Here is a 26,713-nt window from a genome sequence, read left to right on the forward strand (position 1 = left end):
CCAAAATATATAGGATTATATAATTGGTAAAATGCATCTTAAATTGAAGTAAGAATTCTAAAAGGAATCAAATTATGTTTTTTGGTCCAGAAATGCAGTAGGTATATATATATGCCGATACATGATGGCAAATCTGTGCGTGCATATATCTTCAATTTGAGAAGAATCAAACTCTGCTTATCTTATAAATACAGTCCACTACACACGCTATCGAAATTCTACAGCGACCATACAAAATAAGTATTTTAAGCCAAGTATGAATGGAGATGAGTGTAGGATAAGTGGTGATCTTACTTTTTATTTTATCCTACCTTATACCTATTTACTTTTTATTTTATCCTACCTTTTATTTGTCATGAACAAGTAGACATTTTAAAAACTAAACTATAACCATTGTATTCATAAATTTCAAAACATACTGCGGATCTTGATTCTTCGATTTGCGTCTTGGACTCCTCACGCATCTCTTGTAACAATTTACGCATCTGTGATATTTAGTTACCTGCACAATTAACTTTATTCAACTTGCACAATTTTTCTTCTCAACTTCTTGCAAGATTTACAACACATATCTCATTATTAACTAATAAGTGTAGGGAATGTATATCTTCTTTGGACATACACTACACAGAACTTTGGTTTGACAGTTACCAACATTTTTAGAACTAATTCGACACTAGTCACTCATTGTAGATTAAATTTAAGAAATATATCTACAATAAATTAGAGTAAAAAATTTGCTTTAATAAATTTTAAGCCACGACACTATGATAAAAAAAAATGTACTGACAAAACAACGGGTCTTATTGCATAAATAAGAGTGGTCGGCCATAACGCAACAGTCCGCTTCGAGCCAAAGGTGGCCATGCCCCAGTACATAATGGCGGTTACGTAATGTCTCAATCCCCTCGGCCCTCATTCACATTCAATATGCTACCCTTTCTTAAGACATCTTAATAGCCATTGCAATGCGTCGAGATACACGGTATCCCGGAGGAAAAAATGAAAATTTAACACCACTTGTTAAAAAAAGTGGGTGATAGCATTGGTTCCCCAATAGTTGAAACCGATATTGAAGCCTGTCATCGTCTAGGAGCCGTCAGAGAAGGGACAAGGCTCTTAAAAGGGATCGATTATTGTCAAGTTCACTGATCGAGTCACTAAAGAAGAATTTATGCAAAAGAGACGAGTAAAGCGCAACTTGAATACCAACCTAACAGCGATACTGAAGTGTGAAGGGGAGGAAGCAGCACAGAGGCCAAGACAGGTTTTGAGGCGGGAACACAAAAATGTCAGGAATTTTTCAGGTTGTGTTATTTAATAGATTAGGTGTGACCGACAGAGGGTTAAGGATAACACAAAAAACTAGTTATTAAGTCTATTTTATTAATAAAAGTGTAACAAAGTAAAACATAAATACAAAGAATTATAATTCACACATGTAGTTGGTTTAAAAATCGAATAAGTTCTTCACATTTGGATTTGCTTCGAAAATTATCAACCTTGATCCTGCTCTTCAACAAAGATGGTTGTAACGATGAAATCTTTTTCATTGCATCTGAAATACAAAAATATTTTCACATAGAACAAACATTAAAAAAGCATAAAATATGTACAAATTTAAAACCACATAGGGTGAGTAGGTTTTAAGATTGTCCTTTTAGCAAATTTCCCATGTAGTGAATGAGATGAGAAATTGTTGAAATTGTTAAATTTTTATGAATGAGATGAGAATGAGATTTTTATTTGCCAGTTAATAGTCCATACAAATACATTGGCACGTCAAATTAGTCATAACATAACATTAATTAAAATCCAGTGGAGTCAGTGTCCTTGACATATAATCTTATATTGAGTATAATGGCTGATTACAAAGAAAGTTATTTATTTTAATCTTGAAATCCTTATAACTAAGTAATATTATTGCTATTGGTAACTTGTTATAAAACTTACTGCTCAAAATTAATAGTGTTTTTCTTTTATCAGTCTTAGCAAGTCTAACATAAGGAAGGTTCATATAACATTTATGACGAGTGTTCTGGCAGTGTATATCTCTGCTATATTCCAGCTTATCTAATTGTTGTCTTAAGGCATTACTTGGTAAATAGAGAAAAGTGTTAAAATTTGGTATTCTTTAAAAAAGTCGATACAATCATGGTGCCTATCTACAGCAGCTATGACCCTAATTGCCTTATGCTGCATATTGAAAACTTCTTTTGTGTGAGTAGAAGACCACCAAACAAGCAACCCAAAGCTTAGTGAATAAGCTATTTATATTTTCTATTTTGAAAATATAATACTAGTATACTGTCTATTGAATGCTCTAATTGAAGTCATTTGCTAATCCCGTAACAGTTTCAGTGACACTTACCGAGCATCACGGTCTGAAAGTCAGGGTTGGGATCGTCTAGGTGCAACAACATTGTGTCATAAAGATACTCCAGGTGTGATTGATAGTCGAGGGGAAGAGGTGACTCAAACAAGACACAGAGAGTGCAAACAGCTGTCTTTCGCACCTCATCATTGTTGTCGTCAAGACGTTTCAATACCACTGCAACACAAGTTACTTTACCGCCACGTTTTAGGATGTTTTTCAAGTTTATTATTGGTGATGAATTCCAAAAACTTGGACAATTAGTTGTAGTTGGCATCTTGGCTGTTAACTAAACTATTCATAAGAGGTAAGGCTTACTAACACTACAAACTAAATCTCCTGTGTAAGACTGTCTCACCGACAGGAACTTATAAGTAAATTCTAACATTTCATCCTTCTTTTAGGCAGAACAAACCAAATTGGCAACAAAAGTATAGGTTCAGAAGATAAAAAAATACAATGCAATAACAAAGAAAATGTTACTTGTTTGTTTTAAATACTGTAAGTTATAAGATGCAAAATAACAATTATTTGGGCATACACGAGTTGTGTATTTGTTCCATCGCAATAGTAATTTAGGTTGGTACAGAATTTTCTTAATTGTGACTGTAAACGTAAACACAGTTTAACCATCCACCTTCAGCCTTATACATTTCCTGGTTTTTCAAAATCGCAGAACTACACATTCCCAAAAGATTAAAATTTGTCTTTAACATGTCATCATCAACTACAGTACCTAATTTAATGTTGTATGTCAACACGATGACCGAAACACAAAAAAATAATCTCGATAACTAACAAGATAACATAACAGAACTATCCAAACAATCAAGAAGATTTGTTTTTCATCTCAACAAGGATAAAAAACAGCTGACTTGCCCAGTACGGCATAAAACTATAAGTAATTGAGGCACATCATTTGAACTTTGTCTTATAAAAATAAACTTCTAGTTATTGAGGCTTGTGAACAAGAAACTTTGAGTAATAGTGATTAAGTTAAGTATTGCAGATCAATAAACGTCAAAATCGACTCAACAAAGTTAAATATCTAAAACCTTCAACGTATACAGGTATTTTTTGGGGTTTCAAGGGCATTTTGAAAATTTAAGATATCAAGGAATTCAAGACATTAAGGATCGAGTTATCCAGGCCCTACTGTAATTATTCAGTCTTAGTAATTTTTTTGGGTAAAATTATTTATTTTTATTTGTGACTACATTCCTATAATTAAACACCTGATGAGACCATTGGAAGGTTATTAATTCTGTTGGATGGCTTTTTAGTGAAAATGTTTTAAATTTGTATAAAACTATAAAAATAATCTTATGACAAAATTTCGGGTAGAGAGACAAAATTAGATTTTAAAATATCCGTTAGTCGTCTCACCTGAAATTAGGCCACACCTTAAATTTTTTCCAGATAGCCTAGCCTACAATGAGATAGTCCAAGACTCTAACGTGTTCGTTAATTTATTATCGTTTCGAGTTTATTGGCTCAGAATATTAATTACAACAATAATGCTTACAATGTTAAGCTTACATTTTTAACAAGTGCTCATCATAGCCACTCGAAAACCATGTGAAGGTAAATTTAGAATTTTGAATAAACTATCGTGAACGTGGATAAGCCTAATTAATTGGCAACTTAACCTAAACGTGATTTGCTCGTTATACTTGGTAATCACCAAGTAATACATAATACTTGGTGTCGGGAAAATTAGACTTGGTCGAACACCAGAGTTGATACGGGGTTTCTTAGATCAAATTAACGTAAGCCTGTTCGGGGTAGTTGAATAAATTCTACGTATATCGTTCTGGCAACTTAAAAGATTTCCTAAGCTGGTTAGAGTCAAAAGGCTGTGTGCTCGTTCGTGAAAAAGCGTGCGGGGTGCGCACGACTGCGGCACAATGAAATAAAAATAATAAAAGTTCTCTATAAATGAGATTAAACAAAATAGATTCGGTAGCACACTAACCTGATGCCTTACCAGGAACGGGGGAAATCTTTAACTGACCAGAATTTAGTAAGGTACGACTGTTGGATTTATCTCCAAACAGCAAACGTATTGACAGTTCGGTAGCGGGTGGACGACTGATCCTGAGGTCTACTCCTCTGGCCCTTCTTCACCATCATCCCTGGCGGCGGGGTAGCTAACTAGTGTCCTCCCCCCTACGATGCCGTAGAACCCCTCCTACGATGCCGTAGGCCTGCTCCTTCAATGCCGTTGTCAACGCTGGCGCGGTTTACCCCGAACGAATAAAACTTTAAAAACGGATTTTACCCCTTGACAGGTTTTGGGTCGTTACAATCTCTATTTCAAATATGTGAGCAATACAGTATTTTTAATGTTTGTACTCTTGTGTTGTAGAATTAAAAGTGAAAAATCTAACATGTAATACATTATAAGATTTTACTTGTCTTAACACAGTAGCATAAAACCTTTCAACGCATAATGCAGAAAACCTTCAATAGTTTGAACCTGCAGTAATTAGAATTTTTATTCAAACCCATATCAGGTTAGGACCGTTCGGCATTACCTCAATATATGCGTTAAATCTACAATTTCAATCCAATTTCTAGCAAGTAATTTTTAGTGCTAATCTTTCACTTATAAATCTTATGTAAGTCTAAAAAGCCTATTACTGATTAAAAGATTCTTCCCAAGTCTACCTGGGTATATTGTTATCACATCTTTAGCAGCGAGTGCATCACTATTCCTCAAAGCTTGTACAACATGGAGCACGGCCAGTGTTGCCAACTGTCTCGTCCTGAAGGCTGAGTCTTCTACAAGCCCTAGCAGCAGGGGTACCAACTGCTCTGATAGCTGTGGTGTACACGGTCGCAGTTGCAGAGCTGCCACTACACAGCCAGTCGCAGCTGTCCGTAATGCTTCCGCCGACCTCCCTGCTCTCCATACAAGCAGTGGCTGAAGTACTTCTGTAAACAACACACGTTTTTCAAGGTGTAATTTTTATTTGAAATTCAACCCAATTGTTACTAATTACTTTTTGTGGTTTGTTATTTTTTTTTATAGTTGTGTTCTAGTTAGTGTAGAAATACTACACGATTTCTCATGCTAACTTCAGAGTTAAATTTAATGTATAAAAATCAAATGGGCGACTTAAAGAGGGAGGATTAAAGTGGAAAAGGGAGGGGTAGGGAGCCACCTCATCTGTTAGCAATAATAGCAGTTGGTACAAAATTTAAATAGCTTGTTGATCAGCATTGTACGTGTTTTTAAATTAATGGAAAGTAAATAAATACGTCTAATAACACTTTTACCTAAGACTTTTTTTCAAACTAGCCTTTTCAGTTCAGTTCTTAGAATTGAAAAGATTCACTTAACAGTATTGTTTACTTGCTTTATAGCATTGTTTTGTAACTTTACACTCCATGTTTGGACCAATGAGGTTTAAGGATTAAGAGAAAAGAAGTAAAATTGTAATGCTTCAAACGTCAACTTATCAGCTGTTAAGGCCAATTCAATTTATTATACAATGAGTAAGTTGTTGTGACAATGAGTTGTTGCATCACAATCAGTGGCAATGAGGCCACTCATAGTAATTATAAAATTACTATTTTATTTATTTATTTTCTAATATATATGGTGTAGCTGATTTACGGGGATAATAGCTGATAAACAAAAACATAACTTCTCTTAGACGTTATGAGTAGTGAAATATGTTATTGTTAGTAATTAAGAAGAGGTTGTAGGTAAAGTAGTGTACGCAACTCACGTAATTAGCCTTTAAGGCTATCTTTAAACGATCATTGCGGAAACTACTGTTATCATATCATAAGATGGTAAGCACATATAAAAGATCAGTGGTGATCAATTTAGATTGGAGACTCCAATCATCATCAGACCCAATAGCTGAATGACCTCAGTATTAGGGTGGAGCGAAAAACCAACTTTTTTTTTTTATTCGCTATACCGTGGAAAAGTTGTGTCTAAGGTACATAAACAACGTGTAAAAATATGAAAACAAAAAAAAATTTTTACCAATCGCGCAATGACCTTGAAGTTTGGTAATTTTGAAGAAAATCATAATTTTTCGTAATTTTTTTTAGACTTTACTTTTATATTTTATTTGTACACTATAGTTATTTCTTACAAGTATATCATATAAAGAAAGTGTAAAAAAAATATTAGGATCATATTTTAAGGATTTTCGATCGCGCAGCAGTCTTAAACTTTGGTATTTTTACGAAAATGTACAAATTTGGTTATTTTTGTAAAGTTTTATGTTTGAGTTAATTATAATGCCATACCATTAACTAGTAAGTATATACTATAAAAAGGTTAATTATAATATATTAGGGTGATATTTGAAGGTTTTATAATAATAAATAGTATTAACACATTGACATAAAACACATGAATTATTTATTTATTACGTTGAAAATGAGAAAATGACAAGCTCTTTAAGTTCTTCTGTTGGTGAAGGTGTGCTGATATACAGTCTTAGCACACGGTTGGCTGTCGTTAACCACCTTGAGTGTGAAAGTGGCCCAGGGTTTCTAACTGATAAGTCATTTGGACAAACTCCCGTGCCAATTGCCTTTGAAATATCATAAAGTTATTGTTGATCTTTACTAAGTTTAGTACGGTCAATCTCAGGAACATTGTTTTCAATTTTTTCAAAAGAAACTGTAGGAAGATTTTCACAGCCAGCCAGTTTCTGGCCAATCAACCCACTGAAAGAGGTTGGTCCCGATGTTACGCCATCCAACTTTTGAAATAAGTGTCTTAGAGGAAACTCGTTAAAGTGGAGGAGACAAACACTCCACTGCAGTGGTCTATTGACAGTCAACTCCAACTGGCGAATTACACCACTCTTCCACCCACTGTTTACTACGGTCCCATCACAACCAATTACCTCTATTGCCTGCAAGGAAATGTTGTTTCGTGCAAGAAATGACAAAATGCTTGACGCAATATCCTTGGATGAGCCACTAGAAGGTGAGACGTGACCAACATATTTTGAACCTGGCTCTTGTACAATAACATAATGTTCTTCTTTTTTTGACTTGCGAAACCTCTTTCCATGAATATTTTCTACGCATAGTGTATTGTCCTTTCTACCATCAAAGTACAAACCAATGACTTTATCTGATTTTTCAGTTTGTAATTTAAATCTTTGTTGCTTCTTCTCTCGTCTTATTTTACTTCTATCTATGGTGAAATGGGCTTCAGATGTTGTAATCAAACCTACATCTCGTAGTACACTAGAAGCCACAGCTGCAGTAGCTCTATCGGACAACCCAAACCTATCACTGACTAAAGCTGTAGATTTTAAGTTAATTCTCATCTGCCATTGTTTTGGTTGGGTTTTAATTAGATGGGGTTTATCAGACTCAGAGTTTTGGAAATCCTCACATTCGTCGTCGCTTGTGGGTGTGGAAGATGGATCAATATGTGAGCTAGTAGATGCGGATGGTAAAGGTACAGTTTGATCTGTTTGAGATGATCTTTTTCTTTTAAGCCGATTGGTTATTCTTTTGGTTTCTTTGGAATCTAATCCCCCAATTCTTCCTAATCCGTGATTTCTCTGGAGAAACATGAATCTTAACTCTAAGAGGGGTATTTTGTTTGGTTTTGCACAACTACAATTAATAGACAAAGTACATGTACACAGTTCTGGTGTCTTAGAACAAGTGCATTCCAAGGAAATCGTGCACTTGCAAGCAGCAACGTCAAATAGTAATTTAGCCTTCATTTTGAACTCATGAATTTTCCTTTTGTAAGATTCTTTATTTACGTCACGAACATAGGATTTTTTTAAACGGATATACTTATCATAGAATGCTTTGATGAGTTGAACTATTCTGTATTCTGTGACTGAAGGAATAGATGCTTTATTGTATATAGATTTAATTTTACTGACCACAGTTTGAGATACATTAGAAAAACTTACTTTAGTGTTATTGCACTCTGTATACAGATTAAAACGTTCCTGTTGGCAGCATCTAATGACATCTTCATAACTTGGAAGCTTATTAAATTGAAGATCTTTGGGAGTTCCAAATATTGGACACTCAAATGCAAGCCTTTTAGATAAAGACATGACACTAGTGTTTACACAATACACAAATGTTTCATCGGAAGATTCAAGATTCAAGATTCAAATAGTCTTTATTCAATATATAACATATATGAAACATACATGTATCTGAATAGAGTCAAAATCTATATACAAATCATACACATTAAAACATAGATCTACGCAAATGTCCATTATGAAAAATAAATGGAAATTCAAATGAAATATTTTGTTTTATCTACAAATTCTTGTAATGAATAAAAAGGATTTTTTACTAAGAAATCTTTTAAAAGTTTTTTGAATTTTTTGAAATTTGTCTCCTGCCGGATGTTTATTGGTAAATATTGTAAAAATTTCAATCCTGCATAGGTGGTTTTCTTTGTATAATATTCTAATTTATGCTGAGGCAATCTAATTTTTAACCTAGTATTATAGTTATGCCCGGGATTGGAGGGTGTTGTTAGTTCCCTTTGTTTCAAAAAGATTATGGTTTCAAGAATATATAAATTATACACAGTTAAAATGTCCAATTTACGAAAAAGATTCTTCACTGAGATGGTTTTCCGTAATTTCATAATAGTGCGAATTGCTCTTTTTTGCTGTTTAAGTACTTTATCAAGATTTGATTTTGTTGTTCCACCATAGACTGTGATTCCGTATGAAATGTGGGATTGAACTAATGAATAATAAATAATTTTTAAAGTTTCCAAATCACAGACTCTGGACATCTGTCTCAGAGCATAGATACCAGAAGATAATTTGTTTACTAGGTGATTGATGTGATCATCCCATGAGAGATTTTCATCAATGATTAAACCAAGAAATTTAGTTAGGCCCACTTGATCTATTCTATCTGATTTTAAGAAAATATTTGGCTCGAATTTGACTTTTGATTGTTTGGTTGAAAATGATATTAGGTTTGTTTTCTTTTTATTTACTAATAGATTTTTTTGATCAAGGAACTCATGGATAAACTGAACTGTTTTATTCAAAGATTTTTCCACATAATCATGTGACTTTCCTGAAAACAGAATATTACAGTCATCAGCATACAGACACATTGATGCATCGGGCCCAGGGATCATCTCCGGCATGCCTCTTATGTAGCAAAGAAAGAGCAGAGGGCCTAAGATTGACCCCTGGGGAACCCCGTAACGCAGTGTCTGACACTGAGACCTGGATTTTTCAAGGTATCGAGCCCTATCACTCTCGACAATATAATCAACTTCAACAAACTGTTCTCTGTTGTCTAAATATGAAGAAAACCATCTCAGCTCCTTACCACAAACTCCCAACTCCTCCAATTTAGCTAATAATTTGCAGTGTGATACACTGTCAAAAGCCCTACTAAGATCTAGAAATACTCCAATGACATTTTCACCTTTGTCTATTGCATTTATGATGGATTCAATAAATTCAACAGCGGCAGTAATTGTGGATTTACCAGATCGAAACCCATGTTGTTCCTTATCTAGCAAATTGTTAATTTCAAGAAAATTAGAAAATTGGTTATATACGATACGTTCAAAGATTTTTGAAAAAACTGGTAATAATGAAACAGGGCGATAACATGTTGGATCTGTACTATTGCCACTCTTAAAAATAGGAATTACTTTAGCCAATTTTAATTTAGAAGGAAAAATACCAGAAATAAGAGAAGAATTTATTAAGTGAGTCAATGGTTTACGAATAAAAATTATAGATTTTTTAACAATTGTGATGGGTATCTCATCATACCCTGAGGAAAATTTGTTTTCAAAAGAAAGAACAGTTTTCTCAAGATAATCCTCTGTTATTGTTTGAAATTTAAAGATTTTATTTGGAGCTTTATGTTGAGTGTTACAATTTTGTAAAGATTGCTGAGAAACAGAGGGCAAAATTAGTTTTTCCACAGCAGAAGCAAAAAAGTTGTTTAAAATATTGCTCACAGCAATTGGATGTGTTATGATTTTTTCATTTTGAGACATACTAATGTTGGTGTTAGAATTTTTCTTTGAGTTTAATTTTATTTCTTTTTTAATTATATTCCATGTCATTTTAGTTTTGTTTGTTGCACTTTTTATTTTTCCATTGTAAAATGTTTGTTTAGATTTAAGTATTGATTCTTTTAAGTCTTTTTTGCAGATTTTCAACTTTCTATTTAACTCTTTTGTTTTTTGCACTCTGCTTAATTCTTCCAAATCCGTGAGGTGCCTTTTTTTCTCTAATATTTCATTTGACTTCCATACACAATTCCTGGTTCCCTTATCAACACTAACAATCTTTGGAAAATTCAAGTCAAACAAGTACTTAAAAATAGAAATAAAAACATCATATTTTTTATCCACAGGGGACTGAAAAACCTCAAACCAGGTTTCCTCATTTAAGTCATACAGATAAGTTATTTTCATTAAATTTTCTACATCTCCTCTTAACTACTTTATTAGTTACACATTTTTTAACATTTAAAATCTCAAGAAGCTGAGCATCGTGATCGGAAATATGAGTAATAATCCCTGTTACTTTCATCTGTTTGGATTCTATATTAGTAATAAAATTGTCAATTGCTGTAGAACTTATTTCATTTACCCTTGTTGGAAAATCAACCAGGTAGGACATATTAAACATTGAAATAGTGCTGATAAAATTGTAGTACAAAGAGTCATGTTTTAAAACATTAATATTTATATCTCCTGCTAAAATTATATTTTCATATTTACTTGTTAATATATCCAGTAAAATTTCCAGCTTATCTAAAAAAATATCATTGTATTTATAATTAGGTGATCTATATAAACAAATTAATACAAAAGAAAAGGCATCTACTGTTACTTCAACCATACAACACTCAAACTCCTTCTCCAATGTTAATTCTTGAGCTCTTTTAATTAATAATTTTTTATTTTTTATAAATTTGCTTGTCAGAATCATGACACCTCCACCTGTGGTTGTTGACCTGGTCCAGTAGGAGGATATATTATAATTATTGAAATTTAAGTATTGTATTTCTTCTTCACGCATATTTATTTCTGTCAAAACAACTATATCTGGTTTTATTTCATCAAGGTTAATTTCTAAAATGCCAATGCGTGTCGGTAAATTTTGAACATTTTGATGGAAAATTGAGAGGTTTTGAGTGCTGTATAAATTATAGCTCATGTTATCATCACATTTTTTAACACTTTCTCCAAAAAAGGTTTAATATGTTTGCCACTATCACTCACAACCCCAGAGAGAATCTGCCCCCCATCACTTGACACAGGCGCAGGCCGCTGCAGCTGATCTGGATCCGAAGTTTTATCCACCATTTGCAGCCTATCATTGTCAGCCATACTGTTGTTGTCGTTGTTGCTGCTGCTGCTGATGTTGTTATTGTGGTTGTTGTTGCCTTTGTTGTTGTTGTTGTTGTTGTTGACATTCATGTAATGAGAGCTTTCGTCAGCAATGGTGCGCTTCAAGAGATCCACAAACTCATGATGGTCCTGAGTGTTCCTCCTTGATCCCGCTACATACTTCTTACAAGTGACAATGATTACAGAGGCTTCAGTCATGTTCTGGAATTTGACAATATTCTTAGCAAAGTGATATGGAGAGATCCTGTCCCTTGAGCACCCTAAAGTGGAACAAACTAGAGCTTTTAGTTTTTGTTTTTGGAACTCCTCCGTAAGTTGTTGAAATGCAGCATTATAGGAACTGTAGTTGTCATCATGGGGCTTGCCAAAATATTTTGACTTTGTGACTAGGCTGAATATCAACGCTCCATTTTTCTCTCTCTGAAGGGTTAAGTTGGTTCTACAGAAGTCTGAGTCAGTTGGTTTCCCAAAAGACTCCTTGAAAGCAACTGCAACACCAGCACTCATATTGTTCTTATGGCTAAGGTCAGATGAAATGCAATGAGCAAAGGCAATGTCCATGTTACTTTTATGCTGCTCTATTACTTCCTTCATATCGGCTTCCAAGACTTGAATTTTAATATTGTCACTGATGAAATCTTTCACCACTGATTTAGGTACTGTGGTCTTACTCGTATTATTAGGGGGAGACTCAGAGTTATCAGATAGAATCTTCAGCCTCTCTAATGCATTAATGACCATGTACGCCACCTTAGTTTTTCCACAATCATTCAAGTGCAAACCATGCCTTGTGTAATGATATCGTTTCAGGTTCCTCAGATCCACAACAAACAGGTTCTTAATCCTTGCACTTAGTTCCATTATATAATTATTTGCTGTCACTAAACATAGATTGTCATTGTGTTCCAGGGGCCTGTCATGTCTAGTTGGTATCGTGCAGAGCAATGTAGGTCTTCTTTTACTAATGTCTAATAACTTTCCTTCCAGCTCTCTGTATATAGTTTCCAGGCTTCCGTTAAGGCTATCATTTGTGCCACCCAAAATAACTACTGGATGTGTTTCATCTTCTGATACTGAGCCTAGTACTTGTAGCATAGTGGTATTTGATCTAACATAACCGTAGGCATTGATTTTAGCTGAACTATAGTTTTCAATCTTACTAGCTATAGTTTTACCTTGGCTATCAGCACATAGAGTTACTTTTATTTTCCTTGTAGAATTTTTGATACGGCTTTTATTGAGTATTTTGTCTTGATGTTTAGGTTTAAGCTTCTTTACTTGCTTTGCATCTGCCTGGTGTTTCTTTGAATTAGGACCCCGCATTGTTTTTTTATGGTATTTTTTCTGAGTTTGACTACTCTTGCCTTCATCATGATGTTCAGATAGTGTTTGAAGAATATCAAACATGTTAGTTGTTGTAACAGAAGAATTACCATTGTTTTGAGATATATGCTTTGTTTTTGATTTTGTTCGAGTCCAAGAGCACATGTTAGGGTCCCTTACATCTTTTTTTCCTGGTTCACTAGAATGAAGTAACTTCTTATCCTTTTTAATCATTAATGTGTGAAGTAGCTCCTTTTTTGATGTTGTTTGGTTGAGGAGAAAATAAGAGATGAGTGAGCGTTTGGTTATCACTTCCTCTCTTGACAGGCTCATATTTTCGATGAAGTGTATATCAATTGATCCAGATGTGATTATATCATGAACCAATGCCTCTACGACCCAGCAGCAAAAAACTCCACAGTCAAATCCGTTAGGTTGTTGTGGACCCTTGATTGAAGATAAGCTTGTGTCAACACCTAGATATTCAGTTAGCTTTCCTGTAACCTTCTTAGCAGAGGAGAGATTATGGTCATTAGAAGAGTCAATATGATAAAACCTATTCTTAGGTCTGTCCAAAACTAAAACACTCCAATGAGATCCACTATCTCCTTGGCTTACCTCCTCAGAGTCATTGATTGGCATTATCACAACATTCTTATTTTTTAAACTTAGTGGTTCTAAAAAAAGCAACGCATCTGGTGAATTCTTAATTGCATGAACTATTAGTGGATTTACTATGATACTTGTTGTTTCAGTTAAGAATCTCTCATTCACCATGTCCAAGTAAGGTTGAATTGTCCCATCTGAAAGCCAATTGTTACTAAGTAATTCTGAAACAACCAATTTTTTGTGCAATAACAAAGGGTCATCTTTGTTCTCTTTAGAAGTGTTTTCATTGTTAGAACAGTTTCCTGTGAACGAGGTAAGATCAGAGGTAGATGTAGCAGCTTCGGTTTTCGAGGGCTCGCACTGCACAGAACAATCTATCACACTTGGATTAATAGGCTTAGTCTGGTAGTCAGGTACAGGGAATATTTGGTCCGTGTACTCCATTAACCGAGTGTCTGATTCAATTGAATGATCAAGTACACATTTCAGTCGCTTGTCTAGAGTATCAATCTGTTCCTTGAGCTGCATATTTTCCCTTTGTAGTTCTAGTATACACAAATTTGACGATTCCTGTGCATCACAGTAGGGGGTAGGGTTAGGTTCCACTAAAGCAGGGTTGAGAGTGCAATGTTGTGGGGTAGACGTTTCAAAGGAGTTATTTTTTATTTCTATTACTTGAGGTGATTGCTGATTGGCAGATTTGGGAGATAATAATAACCTCATGGTCACTGGGTGAGGTCCGGTATGCTTTAAGTTACTCCAAGTTATTGTGGATTTCTCAGAATCAGTTTTTATCCCAGCATTACAGTTCCTCCCAAGACATCGCCAAGTTATTTCCCCACTTTTAGCAACATAGTTCTGTCTGAATTTAAAATTATTGTATATAATATTTGGTTTACCATTTTTGGTTTGCTCAAGTTGAAATTCCATGTAAACCATGAAGAAATGGATAAGAATTTAAGAATATAATAATATAAAATTGTGTGCTAATGTCAAACTAATGAATGAGAAGATTTATTCAATGCTGTTTGAAGAACAGAACAGCTTCATGGAAACTAAAAATGACTAGCTTAGCATACTCTGTGTGCAGACGGATTTGATTGTCACTGTCAGTTGTCAGTTCCAAGTACCAACAGGAGTTCAAGTCAGAACATGCTCAATCACAACACTACTCGTGAACCCAAAATCACTTCAATTAGAGAGCAATTAAATTATTACTTGACTATTAATTCAGAATACACATAATTAGTTCGTAACAGTTATTTATAAAATACGTTCCATGCAATCTTAAACGTGTGAACTGTTCAGTTAATGCAATCAAAATACAGCATGCATAACCTAGCCTTTGCAGAAATGTGAGTAATTACTGTTTAAATTAAATAATAAATTAAATGTATCGATTGAATATGTAGTATAACTCACACTTAGACATTTTATTTGTACTGAGGGCTTTAAAAACAACAATAAACTGATTATAACTGTAAAAACTTGAACTCACAAGCAGACAGACTACACCAATAATTAGATAGCAGACGACTTCATGTAGTAGAAAGTACGACTCAACTACGCACAAATAGTAACACAAACACAGACGATCAAACACTTGCACGAATCAGTGTTGTTGAGACGGCAGTCTGGAGAGAACTGAACCATAACGGTGTGTGCCACTGACAGTCTGACGCTACCGGCGCCAGACTGCCAAACCAGTCTGGCGCCAGCTTTGTACCAGGATTCGCGTCAGTACACAATACACCTAGCGCGATCGGAAATCCTTTAAATATCACCCTAATATTTTTGGGTTAACCTTTTTACAGTATATACTTACTAGTTAAGACTATAGCGTTTTAATTAACTCAAACATAAAGCTTAACAAAAATAACCAAATTTGTAAATTTTTGTAAAAATACCAAAGTTTAAGACTGCTGCGCGATCGAAAATCTTTAAAATATGATCCTAATATTTTTTTTACACTTTCTTTGTATGATATACTTGTAAGAAATAACTATAGTGTACAAATAAAATATAAAAGTAAAGTCTAAAAAAAATTACAAAAAATTATGATTTTCTTCAAAATTACCAAACTTCAAGGTCATTGCGCGATCGGTAAAAATTTTTTTTTGTTTTCATATTTTTACACGTACCTTAGACACAACTTTTCCGCGGTATAGCGAATAAAAAAAAAAAAGTTGGTTTTTCGCTCCACCCTACTCAGTATGTTATGTTATAAGTTCAATATATAATTATGACAGATAACAAATAAACGGTTTTATAATTTATAATTGGTCCTCGCCAACAAGTTTTGTAAACTTGGCGAGGCCATGCTTGTAATATCCTAAATAAATATATTTGAATTTGAATGATTATGCTAATGTTTCTTTTAGAAGTTAATGGAATGTAGGTCTACTGTAAAAACATTTTTCAAAAACCATGGTATGCATACTTTTAATTTATAATTAGATCTCCACAGAAAGCCACTGATTCCACTGCCTTAAATTAAAAGCTAGCCATTATAACGTGTATTAGAGTGACAATAACCATAGTGTAGGTAACTTATAGCATAGAAAAATAGAATAAATATAGATCGTCAGATGTGCTGCGGTTAGCATAGGTTCTGGTGTCCACCGCTAGGTTTGCCGTGAAGTTACGGCGCACACCGCTGCAGCGTCTGCTGGTCGCATACGGCTCCTGCGCTCCTCGCCTGCAGCAGTGTGCGCCATAACTACACGGCAAACCTAGCGGTGGGCGCCGGAACCTTCTTTTGACAGTCTATATTTATTACATTTGTTTATGCTAATAGTTATTAAATCAATCAACAATAAATGGTTCTGCAAATATTTTTTTATTAATTTTAAAGATTAAATCAAGTTATTTAGCCACAAAGGTTTTGAGTAACTCTCATACTAACAGTGAGTTGACTGACCTGTGCACGTACGGTGTAGGACAGTGTCTAAGTCACTGACTCTGGCGAGGGGGGTTCCTGTGTCAGTGAGGATGTATGAGACAGCCATCAACATCTGTAGAGTAGCCTCTGGGTCTGACTGTGGCAACAGACAAGTACTCAGCACAGACAACACCACTTCTATGTTGTCTCCAACCGCTGCACCTGTGACAAATAATACACTTATATGTTGACTACAAGATCCCCGTCCGTAGAAAGAGCACACAGCTAGTCTACTCTAAAAATCATAAGTTCCATTTAGTTTAAACACCACATGTTTTGAGATTATACATTATGAGATTGTAATTACTGTATTAGAAAATAGTAGTTTACACAACGATTACGTAAAGCTAGTGTTAACGACACGAGTAGAAAATTTAAGGTAAGAGCCATAGCGAGTGCTTTAATAACTTCTACGAGTGTTGTTAACACTATTTACGCAATTTGCGTACACTACTTCAACTATGACAGTATTTTAATTAACAAAAATCACTCCTCATAACTTCTAAGAGAGGAAAACACCTCAAAAGAATATAATGCTAAATTTATTAAATAATCTTTTAGAGTTTTCTTGGACTTAGATAGGCTTAGGTTTGTTTCTTTTTTTATGAATTCAGGGTCAAAATTTAGAAACTCGTTACCAGCGTATGAGGGTTTTTTCTAAAAATTTTAATTTGTGAGGCTGGACCACAATCTCTTCTCCTCCTGAAATTATAAGAATGTACTGAATTTATTACTTGCTCAGATTCATTTTTTTGGCGATAAGAATAATTGTTTCATAAATATATTGCCCATAAACTGTAAAAATTTGTAATTTCTTAAAATGTTCTTTTGCCGAATCATCCTGTTTAAGCTTAAGCATAATTCTGATAGCCCCTTTTTGCCGCTTCAGAATGCTATCTATATTAAATTTTTTTGTTGACCCATATAATGCTAAACCGAATGAAAGATGAGAGTGGATGTGAGCAAAATATATACTTTTTAGGGTTTAAAAATTACAATTACAAAATTACAATAAAAGGACATATTTGACAATGCATACATTCCGGAGTTAGTTTTAGTCAAAACATTCTGTGTGTGTTTATCCCGATTCAAATTTTCATCTATTGTTCAACCCAGAAAATTTATTAGATTTTCCTTTTGAATGTTATTTGAGTTGTAAGTTATTGTTGGCTCTTTTGTAATTTTGTTCTGAGCTGTTCTAAAATTTATAAATTTTGTTTTTTGTGAATTTAATAATTAGTTATGATTGTAGAAATAGTTTCCAATATTCTCTAATTCTAACATATCTAAAAATTTCAGTTTCTTCTGGAGAGTTAGATGATACAATCAAATTAGAATCATCAGCGTAAAGACATAATTTAGAATTTTACTTGTAGGTTAAATTATCTTCCATGCCTTTAAGGTAACACAAAAAAAAGCAAAGGCCCCAAATTTGAACCTTGTGGGACCCACCTACCAGCATGAGTGAGAACAGCCTCAAAGATGAAGCGTTGTGGAGTCAGAGGTGTCCAGTCTTTCACAGAGGCTGATATTTCTTCCAACAGAGCAGCAGAATGTTTATCATAGAGGTCTTGAAGTTCAACACTACAGAGCGACGCCAACTCTTGCAAAAGCTCTACAACCGGAAACAGAATAACACACCTGTTCAAACTCCTTCCATACTGACAAGAAAGGATTATATTTGCAATGAAAATAAAATTTGGTGAGATGGTCTGTGTGAAACTTTGTTACAGTCTAAGACCACCTGTTTCTTGGCCAGGACTATTTGTTATAAGTCTAATGATTAAGGGCAACTAGGTTCACTTCAAACCCTCAAAAAGCCAGTGACTTGTAGAGGTCAAAACCAACCTTTAGATTACTAGGCGAGCAAAACAACCACTCAGCTACCCAGCAATATACATACAAACACAAAATAAACATGTTACATGGTAAGAGTAATCCTTGTAATTCACAACCTCAAGATCCCTTCTCACTACATACAGGCTGTTGAAAACTGTAGCATAACATAATATATATTCTATTTCACTAGTTCCCTGGACCAAAGACTTGTATTTAAAAACTTAAGATTAGGTAAAACTACCTTTAGCTTGAGTTGTGATGTGCGATTCAGCGGCTAATCCAAGAACCGAGACCAACACCGTGAACAGCTGTTGCCTGATGACTGCCACGTCTTCTCGAGACACAATGAGTATAGAACGTACAGCATTCATCAACTGCTTCTGGTACATAGCCTAGGTGAATTATAGCAGGACATTAAACATGTATCTTAAATAACAGAGTAAAACCTACAAAAAATTTAGTTCTGTAAATAAAATTACTTGAACAAAAACGTCAAAAACACATCTTGGATTTTTACACTTCACCAGGGTACCTTGAGGGGGGGGGGCAACGACACTGTGACGTGGAGGGGGAGGGGTTATACATAAAAATTTTAACGAATGGTGTTTTTGGCCTCTGGGGACATCAAAATGAAAAAGTAAATCGGTCTCGGGCCTAGGTCTTACCTACGGCAATAGCTACTTCCCTATAGGGTAATTCGCTAAAACTCATAAGCTATGTTATCTTTTAAAAGAACATTTATACCTACTCCAGAAATATTTGACAAGGCATTGTTAATCTCACACGCAAGCCGGAGTTTTCAGCCTTACCTGTCTGCTATGGCACACATTGTCAGTTGCCAAGATATTAGCCAGGTCTACCAACTGAGGTTGTACTGCTTTTCTGGGAGAACTCCTGATCACTGCTGCCAACACACACACAGGCCCTGGTCCTGTACACTCCTGCACACTGGGCTTCATCAGACGCCAGTAGACGTCGGTGGGGACAAAATATCCCAGCATCTCTGCAGCCCTCTCAATCTGGATACCACAAAACCAACATGTTATGATGATAAAAACGTGATTTAAATAAATAAATAATTCATGCAACCAAAGTTATTTTCAATGAAAATTTAAAAAGTATATAGCCATATACAACAATGGGCAAAAAAACTAAACAAAGTACAGCTATCTTTTGACATTCATTTTTTAGACAGATGACTGTCAGTGACCGCGAACAATGCGTACAAGCAACCTAGAACATACGACTCATTTGAATAAAAAACCAATTTTTTTATTGGTGCTATGAATCGGGAGTGACTATGAATGAGTTTAATGGCAAGAGGTGGACCAAAGGTGACAGGCAATCACAACCGACGTTCTGTTGCCAACATAGCAAGACAAAACACAGACCAGTAAGTCAGTAACTATTTTTAACTTGTTTTTTTTTTATTATTAATATTCCTAAAAGTTAGAAGTAACCTCCAGTGACAAATAACCAAGCATAAAACAATAAATTACCTATTCTGAACAATATTCACTACTACTAAACACAGTAACTGTTATTGCTTTAATGTACTTTTGTTTTCAATCCTATCTTTGTTCCAGTACGGTAATCCTATAGTGTTATAAACAGTGTTGCCACAGTCCTGAGCTCGCTCATATAAGCAAGCAACTAACAACTGTCCTTAATGTCATTATGATCCGTGTCCTTTCTGTATTTTTATGTTAAATTTATGAGAGGGTCTATCTTACAACTAATTGACCACACCAATACAGCTAACAGAGAGAACTTGCTGGGATCGGACGCTTTACTCACTCAAAGAATTTTTCAATTAAAATCTTACCCACAGCTCTAAATTATAATCCCACACTATTGTTATTTTTTCACAGCACTACAATCTGACACTATTAAATCTCAAGTTATCACAAATTCTGAGTGAAGATACAATTGAATCTAGGGATGATAAGCTAATGATGGCCTAATGGTTGGTGGAATGCATGCTCAGAAAAATATAGGATTGAAACAAATATTACGAATATTTAATCATACAATCCGTGGTACAAATAAATCTTCTTCACATTGCAGAATGCCCTTTGCCTTCTCTTATTTCAATTCAGCAAACTTCAAGGGTTTTTACAAATTGTCCATATTTTTCAGTCTCTGACTTTTCAGACTTTTGGAAATAATGAACTAGACAGCTTCTATACAGACCAGCTGTAGCATGGATTTTAATAAAAAAAAACATAGTAGAATGAGCCACTCACAGTGTTCAACAGTCTAAAATTTGGTATTTTCTCACTTAGCATTTGTTACTGAGATAGTTGATGTGACATAAAAGATGGTATAGGTTAAAAAAAAATTTCCTAAGAGTTTGAATTTGTTAAAATTGGCGTATTTGAAAGAAATCATTTAGCCTACTCCGGTGGTAAAATACAGGTGGCTAAATTCAACTACCATGCACACAACGGATTCAAAACTGAAAACAACTTCAACATATGAATGGTATGTCTAGTTTTATCAACAGTTAAAGACTCGACTCACATTATCAACCACTCGAGCATCCGCGTCTCCACAGGCTCTGTACAATGCAGGCAATGTTTTCTCCAAGTGCTGCGTAATGTTGGCCTCTGCGTGTTGCACAGTGACACACAGTAGCTGCGCAGACTTGACTCTGACATCAGCCTTCCAGTCATCCAGTTCGGCCACCACAGCAGGTAGATATCTGGATAACTCTCTCTGTACCAGAGTGCGGCATCCGAGGTTAGGCCGACACACTACAAACGTCCAAACGTCAAAAGTCAAATTTAAATAAACATTGAGGACTTTTGTCAGGCTTATCTGAATGAATAATAAATAGTCCAATGGCATAAGAAAGACAAACTTAATTTAACACTGTACCTCTCTTCCCAACTTAAACCTTCCTTTGTTTGGAATGCTGTCAGTGACAGTAAAATGTTCTAACTATTTTGTTTCACAAGCCGCATTAGACTCTTTCCCATTCAGGTGAGCCTATTGTCAAATACCACTGCCACAGCAAACCTGCAGACTAAGTAAACTGCTGTATGTCTGATTGGATTTTCCCTCAAATATTTCCATAAACAAGACATATCTATTACACATTTAAATAACATTAGATTTAACGAGTACCAAAGTTTGCTGCTACGGAGAAGGTTGTATTTATTTCTCACCAAATGTTAATAGTAGGCCTAAGAATTAAATAAATAAATTTGCCAATTTTGATCAACATACAAGGCCTAGGCTATAGAAATTTTTAGACGGATACTCTGAACCACTTCAACCTCTAGACCCGCCAAACCCGACAAGATACGGAGAAAAAATAAAAATGTGGTATGCCTGTAGTTAATATTTTATTTTATTTTCATCCTTCAATACAATATACCATTTAGGTAACATTGAAGCAGTTCATGCACTTATCATTATTACTTCAGTGGGTTTCTTGATGATGTCCTTTCACTTAACTTACATGCTAATATTGCGACAGAAAAACTACCATGGTTAAAACTAAGAGCGACACAGATTTTTGTTTCAAGTCCAGTTATAACTTTATATGCTTTACTCAAACTATTTATGGCAAAAAATATCATTTTAGAGAATTTCCCTTATAGGGAATAAGCTATTACCGTAGTACTCATGGTAAGACCTGGACCCGGGACCAATTTACTTTTTCGTTTTGAGGTCCCTAGAGGCCAAAAACACCATCCGTTCGAATTCATATATTTATATATGTGTCCGTTAGCGCGATAACTCGAGCAAAATACAAATGTGTAAACCTACGTTTATTCGAACGAGTTCGCAAACCAGCATGATCGGACTATGGGAAGAGGGGTTTATGGGGGGTTTTATGGGGTAAAAATTGGTTTTTCCCATTTTTTACCCTAAAAACATAAAATTTAGCAACTTCTTTCCAAACCATTTTGTAGAGCTTAAAAAAACAAATAATTTAGTATATTGAAGTGTTATCATGCGCCTAATGGCTACGGAGAAAATTAAAAAAATTGTAAATTTAAAATTCCCATGTTATTCTTATGGAGAAAAATGGTAAACTGTTGTAGTTTGCTTGTTTATGAGCATATTTTGATCAAATTTGGAAAATGCATTCATTTCATACTAAACTATTAACATTGTACAAAAAAACACTTTTTTACCACCCTCCCTGTTGCAGCAAACCTAAGTACTCGTTAAACTAATGCTATTTAAATAGGGAATAAATGTAATATTTTTAAGGAGACATTTTAGTGTAAATCCAATCAGGCAAATGGAAATTTGCTTAGTCTGCAGGTTTGCTGCGGCGGGGGTATTAGTTTATAGATTGTCTACTTAATTGTGAAAAATAATGTGTTTCATCCGAAGGCTACATTATGTAAGTTTGTTTAGCTTTGATTTGTTTACATTAATAATATTGCCAATTTCATATGATACCACTACTAATACTTATTGACTATTAAGTATCAATACAGCCTAGGATACAAGTTTATAAATAAACAAACCGTTTGGTGGATAATGGGCTAAAGTTTCTTGCAAATAGTCTATTTTGTCCTTGAGGTCATTTTCATTTTCCTGCACAAACTGAATTCCCACTTTGCTCCAAAGCTCTTCTGCTTTGCTACGCTGTTCTGTAATCTCTTCTGACAGACTGCAAAAATTAATTTCAAATGTTATGAAAGTAGGCCTAATACAAATCAAAATTAATCTAGATGTTAAAAATTAAATGTTAAAGCTGAAAACAAAATGTTCATTGTGTAATAATATATTGACTTTAGTTTGTACTTATGAATAACTTCTTGATCAGCATCGTACGTGTTATTAAATTAACTGAAAAATACAAAAATATATACGTCGAATAACACTTGAAATAATATATTTACACTTATACTGTTGACTTATAAGACTATAAATACATGTAAAAGATGGTAAGTGGTGATCGATTTCGATTGGACAATATATTATTGCAAGTGTTATTAGACGTATATATTTTTGTGGTACTTATATAACAATATGAAAACAAATAACTAGGCCTTATTTAAATATGAATATAACTCAACAAAAATGGTTGTAAGCTGTGCCTAGCATGTATTGCCGCCTGGGATGCTGAGAACTTCTATACTTGGGCTTTTGGTGTCCGAATATTTAGTGAGCTTAACAGTTAGGTGTGATTAGTATATTATCATTACCCTAGTCCACTATTTGATGGGAATAGACAGCATCAGTTTAGTCACTATGCCACTAATTCCTGAACTCTTTCTAGATTCATTATGGTATGGTAGAGTTTTATGGAAGAGGTTTTCTGTGGTAATTATACACTTTCTGCTATCCAGACTTTGTAACAGGTGGGAGTCTGTTAAAGGATCGGATGGCGCTTAGGTATAGCCAATAGGATGAGGGAGAACTTGATATAAATTTACAAGTTAAGGCAATGAATAATCTCTGATCCTCAATGGGTTCAAAATTAAATTGGTTGGTAATCATCTCATTTGTGTCCTTAAGCAAGTAACATTGACCACATACAGCTAGCTCAGACAGAAACCCTCAGGCCTTAGATTAAAATTTATTTTACTAAATTATTTTACCTTGTCAACATTAGAGGGATGAGTTTATGGAAGTATGAGTATCTGTCCGGCAACTCCAGTAGCCAAGTTCCCACTACATCTGCCACGGCAGCCCTCGCAGCGTGGTGTTGGTCAAACAGTCGCTCTGCCAACGGTCCACACACGTCGTTCAAAGACTTGTTGTTTCCCCAGCGCACCACCGCCCCTGAAAACAAATACCAAACATATGATTTTGTTATCTACCAAACATATGATCGTTACAAATACCAACGCTGATCTCGTTGTCTTGCACAAGCTCCTTAATGGTTCACTTGACTGCCCTGATATGCTTCAGCAGATTCAATTTCGGACTCCTCAACGCACCCGTTCGAGAGACTTGTTTGTTAGACAGCACCACCGCACAAACTACGAGATGAATGGCTCTGAAATTTCCCATGTTAACCTTATGAGTACTTATATTTAAATGGAATTAAAGAATCTTAACAGCTGGTTAATACAATACAACTAAATAATTTGATTCTGTGATGTTCAATAGCATTAAAAAGTTAATAGGTTTACCAACAGGGTGCAGCACTATTATTTTTTTTTAATTAATGACAACAAATGATTTGCAACCAAAATGTGAGTGAGCGTAGCGAACGAGCTAAACCCGAAGGCAAGTGAGCGCAGCGAACGAGCTCCAACCTAAAGGTGAGTAAGCGTAGTAAACGAACTTCAACCAGGACGTGATAGAGCGATGCGAACGAGCTCATCTTGAAAATGAACGAGCATTTGACATAAAACCACATTAGGACAGGACGACGTCTGTCGGGTCAGCTAGTATTTATATATTTGAATAATTATGTAGCCTATACTATTATATCTAAATGCAGGGACTTTCTTGGCAAGGCTGTGTTCTGTTAATTAATAGTAGTCTATTTGTATTGTTATTTTTGTTATTTCACTGTATAGGCCTTATGTATATTATTTATGTTATTTGTATAAGTTATTTATTGTAAATGTTATTTATTCTATTTGAATCATTATGCACATTCTTTATTAGCCTATCAAATTCATCTATTTTCATTAAGGCCAGAGCGAATGCTACATTATTGTTATTAATTATTGTTTCCATCTTGTTTTGTTGTATGAATGTAAAAATGGAGTTGTCCGTTGGTATGTAAAATAAAATAAAAAAAAATAAATATTTTGTATAAACCTACACATTATCTTACTTCAGGCTATAGGCCCTACCTACGGGTTGTGGCATTACCTATTACCGTGTCTGTCTTCATCTTTTACCCAAAAGGGATTAATAGGGTCACAAATTCAATATAGCCTACATAAATAGGTACGGTAGGCTACCTACATTTAAAACAAACTGATACATACAAACATATGTTTTAAAAAGTTGGCATATGGATTAATCAACAAATTTTGGAAATGTCTTATCAAAAAATCCTTTAGAGAATAGTTTTTAGCTCTGGACTTGAGGAGAGGGACTAGCTTGAGCATTATCACTTCTAGAAAAAATCCATTAATGGTTTGGCGGAATTTGCACACAGGACCTCAAGGACCAAAGTACTGCGCTCTACTCTTAGACCAGCTCGCTCTTGCCATAACTAGGCCTACACTGAAATATTGCCTTTTGGGTTACCGGGTACGTTATTGTGGACCTATCCCTTGTAAGCTAAGTTAGTTCCCTATACCACAGTCCACGAAAATTCATCAGTTGAAATCAAAATAATTAAGTACTGGGCATATAGGACTTGCCAACATATCAAAACCTATGATTAGGGAAATGTAATAAAAACACCAGAATTGTAGGCTACGGTAAACACATTTAATAGGCTACAAAATATTTCACTTACCAATCGCTTTGATACCAGAAACTCTAATTCGATACTGCTGATGAGTTAGTGTTTGGGTTAACGGAATTATGAGAGATTCAGACTGCATATGAAAATATTGTGGTGTAGATTTTGCTAATTCAGCCGCACAGTCACAACTTTCCTTCTTTACCTTGGGATAGGGGTCAACTATTGTCTTAGACAATATATTTATGAAATCATTTATATATTCAAACAAATTATCAGTGTATTTGGATACTATTTGCTGCATTAACAACACTAAACAAAGTCTTACTTCCTCAGAGTTCTCCAACACTATGTCTCCACTTAACCTCTCTGCAATCATGGGCATTATAGAGTTTATATATTCCTCTTTAGCTGGTAATAATGTTACAACATCCGTTACGAATAGAACTGCAGATTCTCTTACGGCTTCAGAATTGTCTTTGAAACATCTAATGATGTGTTTATGGATGTTATTGTAAGAAACAGAAACATCAACTCCAGCAGAAAGGACTTCTTTCTTTATATTTTCCAAAGCTCTTTTGCGCTGTTTTTTGTCTTCACTGGTTAGTTCATTGCAATATTTGTTAAGCTGCAAATCTAGAGAATTTGGAGAAGTCATTTTACCTCCCGCACATTAAAATAATTTTCACAAAAGAGATAAAGTACGCCACTACTCAGGACCACATAACCTCACAATTGCATTGGGTGGGAATCGAAATCTTGAATCTTGGGATTATTCGATTAATAAGTAAACAAAGTGCAGTCTCCACGGCAACGAAACCAAAGAGTATAAAGATAGTGCTTACCATGGGTGGGTTCCATAATATCGACAACCGTAGAAATTGATCGAAACTGAATTATTCCAAG

General features: G+C 34.7%; 1 protein-coding gene across 1 annotated transcript; it reads right to left on the reverse strand.

The window, feature by feature from the left end:
* Positions 1-1,384: 1,384 nt before the first annotated feature.
* Positions 1,385-26,546, reverse strand: LOC128997312 (dynein axonemal assembly factor 5-like). Its single transcript, XM_054422945.1, has 11 exons — positions 25,862-26,546; positions 24,033-24,216; positions 22,953-23,098; positions 20,986-21,218; positions 19,272-19,481; positions 18,704-18,854; positions 18,080-18,238; positions 16,603-16,785; positions 5,045-5,311; positions 2,372-2,551; positions 1,385-1,558 (listed from the first exon to the last, which is right to left on the reverse strand). Exons 1-11 carry the CDS (start codon positions 26,463-26,465, stop codon positions 1,434-1,436), a joined length of 2,442 nt encoding a protein of 813 aa, XP_054278920.1. The 5' UTR covers positions 26,466-26,546; the 3' UTR covers positions 1,385-1,433.
* Between the last annotated feature and the right edge of the window lie 167 nt (positions 26,547-26,713).

Source organism: Macrosteles quadrilineatus, unplaced genomic scaffold, assembly GCF_028750875.1.
Source record: "Macrosteles quadrilineatus isolate MER2022 unplaced genomic scaffold, UCM_ALF_1.0 Scaffold_6__1_contigs__length_79288215, whole genome shotgun sequence".
Lineage (NCBI taxonomy): Eukaryota > Metazoa > Arthropoda > Insecta > Hemiptera > Cicadellidae > Macrosteles > Macrosteles quadrilineatus.

Excerpts from the sequence above, each read along its gene's own strand:
- LOC128997312 (XM_054422945.1), bottom strand. The coding sequence starts at position 26,465 with ATGACTTCTCCAAATTCTCTAGATTTGCAGCTTAACAAATATTGCAAT. Across the intron at positions 19,482-20,985 it reads ATGCTCGAGTGGTTGATAAT|ATTGAGAGGGCTGCAGAGAT; the intron begins GTGAGTCGAGTC and ends TGTGGTATCCAG. Across the intron at positions 18,855-19,271 it reads ATGTGTGCCATAGCAGACAG|GCTATGTACCAGAAGCAGTT; the intron begins GTAAGGCTGAAA and ends TAATTCACCTAG.